This window comes from Sander vitreus, chromosome 13, assembly GCF_031162955.1.
Source record: "Sander vitreus isolate 19-12246 chromosome 13, sanVit1, whole genome shotgun sequence".
Taxonomy (NCBI): Eukaryota; Metazoa; Chordata; class Actinopteri; order Perciformes; family Percidae; genus Sander; species Sander vitreus.
This window is the reverse complement of record NC_135867.1, coordinates 784715-797214: the sequence shown is the minus strand read 5'-3', so window position 1 is coordinate 797214 and position 12500 is coordinate 784715. Positions and strand designations below refer to the sequence as shown.

Here is a 12500-nt window from a genome sequence, read left to right as displayed (position 1 = left end):
CTGGAGAGGCTGGTCTTGGCCTACCTGAGGCCGCAGGTGAGATCTTCTCTGGACCCTCTACAGTTTGCCTACCAGCCTCGTCTGGGAGTGGACGACGCTGTCATCTATCTTCTGCAGCGATTTCTCCAGCGCATTCAACACCATCCAGCCACTGCTGCTAGGTGAGAAGCTGCAGATGATGGGTGTCGGTTCGTCCACAGTCTCCTGGATCACTGACTACCTGACAGACAGACCACAGTTTGTCTGTCTGGACCTCCACAGGGGACTGTGCTGTCTCCTTTTCTGTTCACCTTATACACCACAGACTTCCAGTACAACTCAGAGTCATGTCACCTACAGAAGTTCTCTGATGACTCTGCAGTTGTTGGGTGTATAAGGGATGGACAGGAGGGACAGTACAGAGCGCTGGTGGACAACTTTGTGAAGTGGTCTGGTAAGAATCACCTGCTGCTGAACATGGATAAGACCAGAGAGATTGTGATTGACTTCAGGAGGAAGGGAACAGCTCCGCAGCCCCTTTTTGCATTCTGGGTGGAGATGTGGACATGGTTGAGGAGTACAGATACCTGGGTGTCAACATCGACAACAGGCTGAACTGGAAAATCAACAGCACTGCTGTTTACAAGAAGGGGATGAGCAGACTCTATTTCCTGAGGAAGCTGAGATCCTTCAACGTGTGCAGCAGCATGTTGGAGATGTTTTACCAGTCTGTTGTGGCCAGCGCTCTGTTCTCCTCCGCCATCTGCTGGGGAAGCCGCATCGGAGCCAGCGACACAAACAGACTGAACCAACTGATCAGGAAGGCTGGCTCCATTATTGGCTGCAAACAGGAGACATTTGAAGCTGTGGTGGAGAGGAGGTCACTGAACAAACTGTTATGTATCATAGATAACCCTGACCACCCTCTCCAACCTCCCCACACTGGTCCAACAGAGACTCCGACAGCTATAGGAAATCATTCCTACCACAGGCATTTAAACTTTTTAACACTTCATCACTGAGTGTACTCATATACATCACAACTGCACTGAACATCCTATCATTACTAGTGAAACAGTTGTACATTTTATTTCCAAATAGTATATATTTTAAATATTGCTCGTGTAGTATTCTATTATTATTTCATGTATATTGTTTCCTATTATTTAATATTTAATGTTTACTCTGTATGTGTGCTGTGTGTCTGATATTTTGCTGCTGCAACACCGTTATTTCCCATTTTTTTGGGATCAATAAAAATCCATCCATCCATCTATCCATCATCCATCATCCATCCATCCATCCATCCATCCATCTATCCATCCATCCATCCATCCATCTATCCATCATCCATCCATCCATCTATCCATCCATCCACCCATCCATCCATCCATCCATCATCCATCCATCATCCATCCATCCATCTATCCATCCATCATCCATCCATCCATCCATCATCCATCCATCCATCCATCCATCATCCATCATCCATCCATCCATCATCCATCCATCATCCATCCATCATCTATCCATCCATCATCCATCCATCATCCATCCATCATCCATCCATCCATCCATCATCCATCCATCATCCATCCATCCATCATTCATCCATCATCCATCCATCCATCATTCATCCATCATCCATCCATCCATCATCCATCCATCCATCCATCCATCATCCATCCATCCATCCATCATCCATCCATCCATCCATCATCCATACATTCATCCATCCATCCATCCATCCATCTATCCATCTATCTACACACACAAACACACAGACACATTGTTTTGGCACTTTTTATGACGTTATTGTCAGTTTTTAAAAACGTTTTTTGGCGCTTTTTCAACGGTTTTGACTTTTTTTAAACAATTTCTATTGATTTTTTCTTTGTTTACAGCATACATTGGACAAAGTGTATACAAACATAGTGTAGCTGTTTGTTTCAAATTCAAACATGAAAGCAAATATGAAACATACCCACCCAACCATCCCGCTCGTGTAACATTTAATATGTAACAGCAATATTTACATATTGAACCCTGAGGCAGTGTCACTAGCCAATGTGAGTCAAGTGCAAATGTGAGTAGTGCATGCGTCACTTTGCGACTTCACGCTGATGTTTTGCCGTTAGCCACAGAATAATGAGATAGGTACATTACGTAGCAGTAATTTATTATTTAGCGTAAGGCATCACATTTTCACGGCATGATCCCTGAAGTAGCCTACAAGAACCTGCTAACGAGAGACTGTAATGTCAATACAATAAAAATGCACCCAAATAATGAAGTTCGGTCACTGCTGTCTACAAGTTAGCAATCAAACACAACAAAGGCTGTCACTGGAATGGCGTTTTGAGCTAACATTAGCAATCAAACACAACAAAGGCTGTCACTTCTTTGGCGTTTTGAGCTAACGTTAGCAAGTAAACACAACAAAGGCTGTCACTTTGATGGCGTTTTGAGCTAACGTTAGCAATCAAACACAACAAGGGCTGTCACTTTTGCGTTAGAGTCAAACACAACAAAGGCTGTCACTTCTTTGGCGTTTTGAGCTAACGTTAGCAAGTAAACACAACAAAGGCTGTCACTTTGATGGCGTTTTGAGCTAACGTTAGCAATCAAACACAACAAAGGCTGTCACTTTGATGGCGTTTTGAGCTAACGTTAGCAATCAAACACAACAAAGGCTGTCACTTTGATGGCGTTTTGAGCTAACGTTAGCAATCAAACACAACAAAGGCTGTCACTGGAATGGCGTTTTGAGCTAACGTTAGCAATCAAACACAACAAAGGCTGTCACTTCTTTGGCGTTTTGAGCTAACGTTAGCTATCAAACACAACAAAGGCTGTCATTTGAAAGGTGTTTTGAGCTAACGTTAGCAATCAAACACAACAAAGTCTGTCATTTTGATGGCGTTTTGAGCTAACGTTAGCAATCAAACACAACAAAGGCGTCACTTTGAAATGGTGTTTGAGCTAACGTTAGCAATCAAACACAACAAAGGCTGTCATTTGAAAGGTGTTTTGAGCTAATGTTAGCAATCAAACACAACAAAGGCTGTCACTGGAATGGCGTTTTGAGCTAACGTTAGCAAGTAAACACAACAAAGGCTGTCACTTGAAAGGCGTTTTGAGCTAACATTAGCAATCAAACACAACAAAGGCTGTCACTTCTTTGGCGTTTTGAGCTAACGTTAGCAATCAAACACAACAAAGGCTGTCACTGGAATGGCGTTTTGAGGTAACGTTAGCAAGTAAACACAACAAAGGCTGTCATTTGAAAGGTGTTTTGAGCTAACGTTAGCAATCAAACACAACAAAGGCTGTCACTTCTTTGGCGTTTTGAGCTAACGTTAGCAATCAAACACAACAAAGGCTGTCACTTCTTTGGCATTTTGAGCTAACGTTAGCAATCAAACACAACAAAGGCTGTCACTTTGATGGCGTTTTGAGCTAATGTTAGCAATCAAACACAACAAAGGCTGTCACTGGAATGGCGTTTTGAGCTAATGTTAGCAATCAAACACAACAAAGGCTGTCACTGGAATGGCATTTTGAGCTAATGTTAGCAAGTAAACACAACAAAAGCTGTCACTTTGATGCCGTTTTGAGCTAACGTTAGCAAGTAAACACAACAAAGTCTGTCATTTTGAAAGGTGTTTTGAGCTAACGTTAGCAATCAAACACAACAAAGGCTGTCACTTCTTTGGCGTTTTGAGCTAACGTTAGCAATCAAACACAACAAAGGCTGTCACTTCTTTGGCGTTTTGAGCTAACGTTAGCTATCAAACACAACAAAGGCTATCACTTGAATGGCGTTTTGAGCTAACGTTAGCAATCAAACAATCATAGATAACTAAAACGTTTGCCGGATCCGGATCCCTTGGCGTTATGCCCTATACCGTTTAAATCTGAGCATGCGCAACTCACATCTGCACTCGACTCACATCGGGTAGTGACAGCAGGACGGAAAATGTTGCCGTGGAAGACTTCCCCATTGAAGGGATTTGCCTGGACGTTAACATGGTCCCTTCTGTCCCACAGGAGGGTCTGAGCGAGCTCAGAGACAGCTGTACCGGGCCCTGAGGTACCACACCCTGCAAGACCCTCAGATCCACAACACCCTCAAAGATCTGCTCGCCTCAGTGCGGGCGCCCGGGAAAGGCCTGAGCACGGCCGCACGCATCTACCTGTCCCGACGTGAGTTCACGCAGCGCGTAAAATAATGTGTTAATCTGTCTCTTTTCTACAGTGTTATATTTACATTGTTGTCTAGTGCAGGGGTTTTCAAACTTTTTGTGTGTGTGGACCACTGTTTGTAATAAAATAGGTCCACAGTCCTACCTGAATTAATCTGCACCTCTTAATAGGCCTACTAGCACTTAGGGCTGCTCTGGTCACCGAGACTTCGCCCTGCTCTGACGGCGTCTGTCTCCAGTTTTAGCGACAGCTGGTTTGACCACGGAGATACGAGTGAAGGGCGCCGAGCTTCACTGCTGTCTATTTCTGTGAAACACTGCAAGCTGCTACAGTTTGCTGCTCTTCTGCATCGCAGATTGCTAAACACACCTGAGTACAGGAGACATCAGCTCAGACTGCTGAACACACCTGACTACAGGAGACACTAGCTCAGACTGCTGAACACACCTGACTACAGGAGACATCAGCTCAGACTGCTGGACACACCTGACTACAGGAGACATCAGCTCAGACTGCTGAACACACCTGACTACAGGAGACATCAGCTCAGACTGCTGAACACACCTGACTACAGGAGACATCAGCTCAGACTGCTGAACACACCTGACTACAGGAGACACTAGCTCAGACTGCTGAACACACCTGACTACAGGAGACATCAGCTCAGACTGCTGAACACACCTGACTACAGGAGACACCAGCTCAGACTGCTGAACACACCTGACTACAGGAGACATCAGCTCAGACTGGAGGAGTATGTATAGTTGGTGCGGTTCGAGTACGGATCACGTTCTCAACACAAACAAACTGCTCCAGAGTTGGATTGGAAGCGTAGCGAGACCACCTCTTCAAGCAGGTCTCGGTACGCTTGTTGGTCCGCTTTTGGTGCGCACCAGAGTTCAATTCCCGCGTTCTCACCTGCCCAAACGAACCGCACCAGCAGGGCAAATGAACTCTAGTTTGATTCAACCGAACTAAAGGCTGTCGGTGTGAAAACGCCCCCAAACTATAACTATAACTGGTCATCGCATCAGTACAACAGGCTTGTTTACTGCACACGAGGGCATAATCAGGTTCATTTGAACAACAGGCTTATTCCCATAGCAATGGAGTATTAAATATATACAGTAATAACAACACTTGGATATAGTCAAAAAGATTTTAGGAGATTATTAATCTTCAGGAGTTTTACAAATCACAAGTTACATATTCTTAATTTTTATGGGAATTTCCTGGTAAAATGAAGGTTAAAAATTATTTTATATTTTATTTTGCTTTTCCACTGACCACCTGCAGTACCTTCACGGACCACTAGTCCCGTTTGAGACTGACTGGTCTAAAGCACATTTATGAAGAATTATGTGAATGTTTTTTTGTCGGTGGGCCAGATTTGGGCCAAAGGTCTTGTTATGCTCTCTTAGAGTAACAGGGTAACCTGGACCATGACAGATAGGAAAAACATATTTTAAATTGGTCCAGTATTAAGCAATAAGTAAAACAAGCTGCATTGTGGTGTTAATGAGCAATTTTTAGAGGTGCACCGTCAGTTACCGTCCACTAAAAGTTCTGGTTTTGCCGCTGACAGACTCAGATTATTATTCTAAGTGTCTGACAACATTATGAAAGGATCCCTACAGAAATAGACCTTTTAGTTAAAGAGTAAGATCCTTTTAGTTTAACATGAAACAGCCCCGAAATCACCGTCACCAAACTCCACCAGACTCCATGTAAATAATCAGGACTTTTATCATCGTAAAACACACTTCATTCAACATCGACAGAAACAAAATAATACTACCAAAAGCCGTCTTGGTTCATCTTTCCACTGTTCCAACAATCACCACTCTGGTTTAGTTGAAATAAACCCTTAATTCACCCATTTACATGTGGAAATATGCTGGCTCTATACACGCTAAAAGCACTGATTATTTACATGGAGTCTGGTGGAGATATGCTGGCTCTATACACGCTAAAAGTCCTGATTATTTACATGGAGTCTGGTGGAAATATGCTGGCTCTATACACGCTAAAAGTCCTGATTATTTACATGGAGTCTGGTGGAAATATGCTGGCTCTAGAACGCTAAAAGTACTGATTATTTACATGGAGTCTGGTGGAAATATGCTGGCTCTATACACGCTAAAAGTCCTGATTATTTACATGGAGTCTGGTGGAAATATGCTGGCTCTATACACGCTAAAAGTCCTGATTATTTACATGGAGTCTGGTGGAAATATGCTGGCTCTATACACGCTAAAAGTACTGATTATTTACATAAAGTCTGGTGGGTTTGGTGATGGTGATTTTGGGGCTGTTTCATGTTAATCTAAAAGGATCTTACTCTTTAACAAAAAGGTCTATGTCTGTAGGGATCCTTTCCATAATGTTGTCAGACACTTGGAATAATAATCTGAGGTGACTGATTAAAAGTCTATTTTCAGGACTTCGTCTGAAGCAGGAGTTCTTCACGCTCGTGGAGCAGCAGTATGGAGTTCGTCCCAAGACACTTCAGGGAGGAACCAAAGATTTGAAAGAAATCAATGACTGGGTGGCTCAGGAGACCGGCGGCAAGGTACAGAGTCTCCTCACCAAACCCCTCCCTCGAAACACTGGAGTGAACACTGTGAGTGGCGCCTACTTCAAAGGTACGTCCTATGTGCCGTAATCATCTGTCCAGCTCACCGTAGATTGGGAAGGAAAGCACGCTCGCTCGTGCATCGCTTCGAATGTTCAGGATCCGGGTTTCTGTCTGTGAACAGGCAAGTGGGTTACTCGGTTCGGTCAGGACGGAGCTATGGAGAACTTCCAAGTGGAGGGCGGGGCACCTGTCCGCGTTCCCATGATGCAGCAGGATAACTACCCTGTGAAGATGGGTGCAGACTCAGATTTGAGTTGCACGGTGAGTGAAGCATGTCATCAGCGTATATAGAGAGTCAAGTCACGTCCTTTTACTTCCGGTACATGGGACCTATCTTTCGAAAAAATATGAACGGGAGTCAATGGAGAGATAATTATTATTTTTGATACCGTTTGAATTGAGTCATGGATTACAAATATGATGTTCCTCAATTTAAAATAATAATTTTCAACCGAAGAAAGTCTCAGTTTATTGTTAAATTGTTGAAGTATAAGACATTATAAAGACTAAAACAGACAGAGACAGAGTTTGACAGAGAAAGACAGAAAATACGTCATTAGAAAGACTACACACTTCAATGTCTCATGGATGACGTCTCGCTGAAGCTACAATGTCTCTGTGTATCGTACCTGTGTGTGTGTGTGTGTGTGTGTGTGTGTGTGTGTGTGTGTGTGTGTGTGTGTGTGTCTGTGTGTGTGTGTGAGTATGTATATATTGTACCGGGGATGTAACGTTACTCAAATGAACAGAGCATCTTTCTTGTTCTTTTGCTTATCTGCTGAAAACACTTCACTGGATAAAACACAGCAGTTAAGATAACGTGACATGTGTTGTGGAACAGAGCTAAGCTAGCTGGCTAGCTAGCTAGCTAGCAGGGTATAGATAATAGAGACAAACAAACAAAACAAAACAAAACAAGATTCAGGCACAGATGAAAAGGGGAGGGGCGTGGGGCTAGGGATAGGCAGTGGTGAAGAGATGGGTCTTGAGGCGAGACTGGAAGATGGTGAGCGACTCAGAGGTGCAGATCTCTTGGGGGAGGGAGTTCCCGAGCCTGGGAGCTGCCCTGGAGAATGCTCTGTCCCCAAAACTGCGGAGGTTGGACTTGTGGATGCAGAAGAGACCAGCTGAGGTGGATCTGAGGGACCGTGAGGGTTGGTACGGGGAGAGGAGACCAGCTGAGGTGGATCTGAGGGACCGTGAGGGTTGGTACGGGGAGAGGAGACCAGCTGAGGTGGATCTGAGGGACCGTGAGGGTTGGTACGGGGAGAGGAGACCAGCTGAGGTGGATCTGAGGGACTGTGAGGGTTGGTATGGGGAGAGGAGACCAGCTGAGGTGGATCTGAGGGACTGTGAGGGTTGGTACGGGGAGAGGAGGTCAGTGAGGTATGAGGGGGCCAGATGGTGGAGGGTTTTGTAGGTGAGGACCAGGATTTTGTAGGTGATCCGGTGGGAGATAGGAAGCCAGTGGCGTTGTTTTGGGACTGGAGTGATGTGGTGCCAGGATTTGGAGCGGGTGATGAGGCGGGCGGCTGAGTTCTGGACCAGTTGGAGTCGGTTGATGTTGGTGGAGCTGATGCTGAGGAGAAGTGAGTTGAGGTAGTCCAGTCGGGAGGAGATGAAGGCGAGATGTAGTTCACTGAGAGGTTTCACACTAAACTAAGTGGTCATACGACAGACCTACGGCTAACTGAGACTTTCTTCAGTTGAAAAACTATCTTTTAAACTGATGAACATCATGTGTAATTCATGGCTCAATTCAAACGGGATCTAAAAATAATATGCCTCTCCCCGTTCACTACCGTTCATATTTTTTCCGTGTTAAGGTCCCATGAGGTCCACCGGAAGGGGCGTGACTTCGGCTCTCCATAGAGAAACCACCCTTTCCCCGCACGCACTCCCAAGAATGTGAATGTGAGAGTATGTCTTGACTTGGGTTGCATCTCATAATCCTTAAATTGCCTCCTTGAGTCCTTGACATCCTCCCTTCCTCCAGGAGGAGAGAGGCAACAAGCAAATGTCTTTTTAGAGAGATGAGACGTCCTTTCCTCTGAAGCGTCACATTAACCCTTGTGTTGTCTTCCTGTCGACCATTAATGTGTGGTCCTTCCAGGTCAAAATTCAACATTTTCCTGACATTTTTGTTGCTATTTTTGATTATTTTGACACTTTTTTTTAATTGAAATGGAAGTAATCAATGGAAGTAATCATTAATTTTATCTGCCCAAGTTATTTTTTGGGCAATTTAGTTGTAAGAAACCCATATTTCTGATATAAAAAACTTTGACAATGGGTCAAATCTGACCCGAGGACAACAGGAGGTGCTGTAGGATTGTGAAGATCCAGGACTTTGAACCAATCGACAACTTCTCAGTCCCTCCCCCCTTTCTGCTAAAGCCCAAAACGGTCTCCTAAGCCCCTCCCCCCACAAGGGAGAATGAATGTGTGTGTATGTGCAGTGATTGACAAGCAGTTAGACACTCCCCCTGGCCCTGATTGGTGCATCTGAACAGTTAGACACCCCCTCCTGGCCCTGATTGGTGCATCTGAACAGTTAGACACCCCCCCTGGCCCTGATTGGTGCATCTGAACAGTTAGACACCCCCCCTGGCCCTGATTGGTGCATCTGAACAGTTACACTCCCCCTGGCCCTGATTGGTGCATCTGAACAGTTAGACACCCCCCTGGCCCTGATTGGTGCATCTGAACAGTTAGACACCCCCCTGACCCTGATTGGTGCATCTGAACAGTTAGACACCCCCCTTGGCCCTGATTGGTGCATCTGAACAGTTACACTCCCCCTGGCCCTGATTGGTGCATCTGAACAGTTAGACACGGCAACACTGGAGCCCACTATCGGTTTGTTTCTCCTCCAGATCGCTCAGATCCAGATGCAGGACGACGTCAGCATGTTCGTCTTCCTGCCCGATGACGTGACCTCCAACATGACCGTGCTGGAGGAGAGTCTGACCGCCGAGTTCGTCCAGGACCTCTCCATGACCCTCCTTCCTGCCCAGGTGTTCCTCACTCTGCCCGTCCTGAGGCTTAGCTACTCCACGGACCTGCAACCGCTGCTCGGCGACCTCGGTGAGTCCAGGTCATACACTGTAAAAGATATAATGGAAGTAGCATCAGTGACATCACCCATTGGTTTGCGGACTACTGTCCACCACGTTTGCTCCAGTGCTGCTGGAAATTCTGCCGGATGTCCGTGACCTTCCTCTCTCTTTCAACATTTGTGACAACATTTTACATTCAAGGTTTTACGTGACAGTGTTAAAGTGGCCATATTATGCTAATTTTCAGGTTCATAATTGTATTTAGAGGTTGTATCAGAATAGGTTTACATGGTTTAATATTCAAAAAACACCATATTTTTGTTGTACTGCCCACTGCTGCAGCTCCTCTTTTCACGCGTTACTCTTTTAGTCCCGACCAAGCACGTTTACTTATAGCGCTAAAGGGACGTCAATAGTCCCGACCAAGCGAGTCTACGTATAGCGCTAAAGGGACGACAATAGTCCCGACCAAGCGAGTCTACTTATAGCGCTAAAGGAGACGCCAATAGTCCCGACCAAGCACGTTTACTTATAGCGCTAAAGGGACGCCAATAGTCCCGACCAAGCACGTTTACTTATAGCGCTAAAGGGACGGCGATAGTCCCGACCAAGCTCGTTTACTTATAGCGCTAAAGGGACGGCGATAGTCCCGACCAAGCTCGTTTACTTATAGCGCTAAAGGGGACGGCAATAGTCCCGACCAAGCGAGTCTACTTATAGCGCTAAAGGGGACGGCGATAGTCCCGACCAAGCACGTTTACTTATAGCGCTAAAGGGACGCCAATAGTCCCGACCAAGCACGTTTACTTATAGCGCTAAAGGAGACGCCAATAGTCCCGACCAAGCACGTTTACTTATAGCGCTAAAGGGACGTCAATAGTCCCGACCAAGCTCGTTTACTTATAGCGCTAAAGGGACGGCGATAGTCCCGACCAAGCTCGTTTACTTATAGCGCTAAAGGAGACGCCAATAGTCCCGACCAAGCACGTTTACTTATAGCGCTAAAGGGACGTCAATAGTCCCGACCAAGCGCGTCTACTTATAGCGCTAAAGGAGACGCCAATAGTCCCGACCAAGCACGTTTACTTATAGCGCTAAAGGGACGACAATAGTCCCGACCAAGCGAGTCTACGTATAGCGCTAAAGGGACGACAATAGTCCCGACCAAGCGAGTCTACGTATAGCGCTAAAGGGACGCCAATAGTCCCGACCAAGCACGTTTACTTATAGCGCTAAAGGAGACGCCAATAGTCCCGACCAAGCACGTTTACTTATAGCGCTAAAGGAGACGCCAATAGTCCCGACCAAGCACGTTTACTTATAGCGCTAAAGGGACGTCAATAGTCCCGACCAAGCGCGTCTACTTATAGCGCTAAAGGGACGTCAATAGTCCCGACCAAGCACGTTTACTTATAGCGCTAAAGGAGACTTTTAGCGTCAATAAGAACGACAAAGGCACCTGACCAAGCGTCCATATTTTACGAGATGAGTGTGAGAACGTGTTGGAAAAGCGATTATGTCTGCTTCTTGATAACACGCCAAAACGGCATACGAATTGGCGTATCATACATACACCACTTATTGAGATCAGTCTGCAACCCGTCAGCTGTATACAGCGTAGACATACACGCGGATAGCTCAAAATGCGTACAGATAACACGCCACTTGGCTTTAGAAAGTGGCGCGTATGTTTACGTGAAGTCATGATGTCACGTTGATCCCCTTCCTCTGTCTCTGTGTTGGCGTTCTAACTTCCGGCTGATTTGTGAGGACTATGGTTAACTGCTCCTCAGATCTCTGCAGGGTAAATCCAGACAGCTAGCTGGACTATCTGTCCAATCTGAGTTTTCTGTTGCACGACTAAAACTACTTTTGAACGTCCACATGTTCCACCAAAACAAGTTCCTTCCTGAGACTATTTGGCAAGACGATTGTGATTGGTTTAAAGAAATGCCAATAAACCAGAGCAGACAGACAGACAGACACACAGACAGATGGACAGACAGACACGCACACACACACACACACACACACACACACGAAACGCAGCAATTTTACACAAACATCTCCATTTCCCTACTGGTTGCATCTCCAGTTTTCTCTCAAATGATGAGCTGAATGTGTCTGGATGATATGCTTTGTCCCAAACTTTTCACCACCTGCTCTCACAAAGGTACACCACTTTAAATGTTCCCCAGGGAAACACAAGCTAATGATGGGTTCCAACAATGAATGTACTTTCTCGCCCCCTGCTGGTGTTTACTAACCCCAGACCCTTCTCAGTTGTAACTGAGAGTGGGTCTGGGGAAGCTTCATTCACAGCCCATTTCCAAAGGGGCGTCACCAACAGACGCCGCTCAAATGCCTCTGGGCTCATTGGATAGTCCTTCAACCAAACAGTTGCTGCGCTTCGGTGGCCGTCATGTTGAATGTAAACAAGAATCTGCTCGCCGTCGCTGTGCTATCGTCATCGTGTAAAGCCCGCCTCAACGGTTGTGATTGGTGGAAAACCCGCCTCAACGGTTGTGATTGGTGTAAAGCCCGCCTCAACGGTTGTGATTGGTGGAAAACCCGCCTCAACGGTTGTGATTGGTGGAAAACCCGCCTTAACGGTTGTG

At 45.7% G+C, this 12500-nt stretch overlaps 1 protein-coding gene across 1 annotated transcript in view; it reads left to right on the top strand.

Moving 5' to 3' along the window:
* serpinf1 (serpin peptidase inhibitor, clade F (alpha-2 antiplasmin, pigment epithelium derived factor), member 1) overlaps positions 1–12500 on the top strand; it is a 25583-nt gene that overhangs the window by 11544 nt on the left and 1539 nt on the right. Inside the window, exons 4-7 of the mRNA XM_078265721.1 lie at positions 4030–4185; positions 6627–6830; positions 6945–7084; positions 9700–9910. Coding sequence (XP_078121847.1) covers positions 4030–4185; positions 6627–6830; positions 6945–7084; positions 9700–9910 — 711 coding nt within the window. The remainder of the gene's footprint in view (positions 1–4029; positions 4186–6626; positions 6831–6944; positions 7085–9699; positions 9911–12500) is intronic.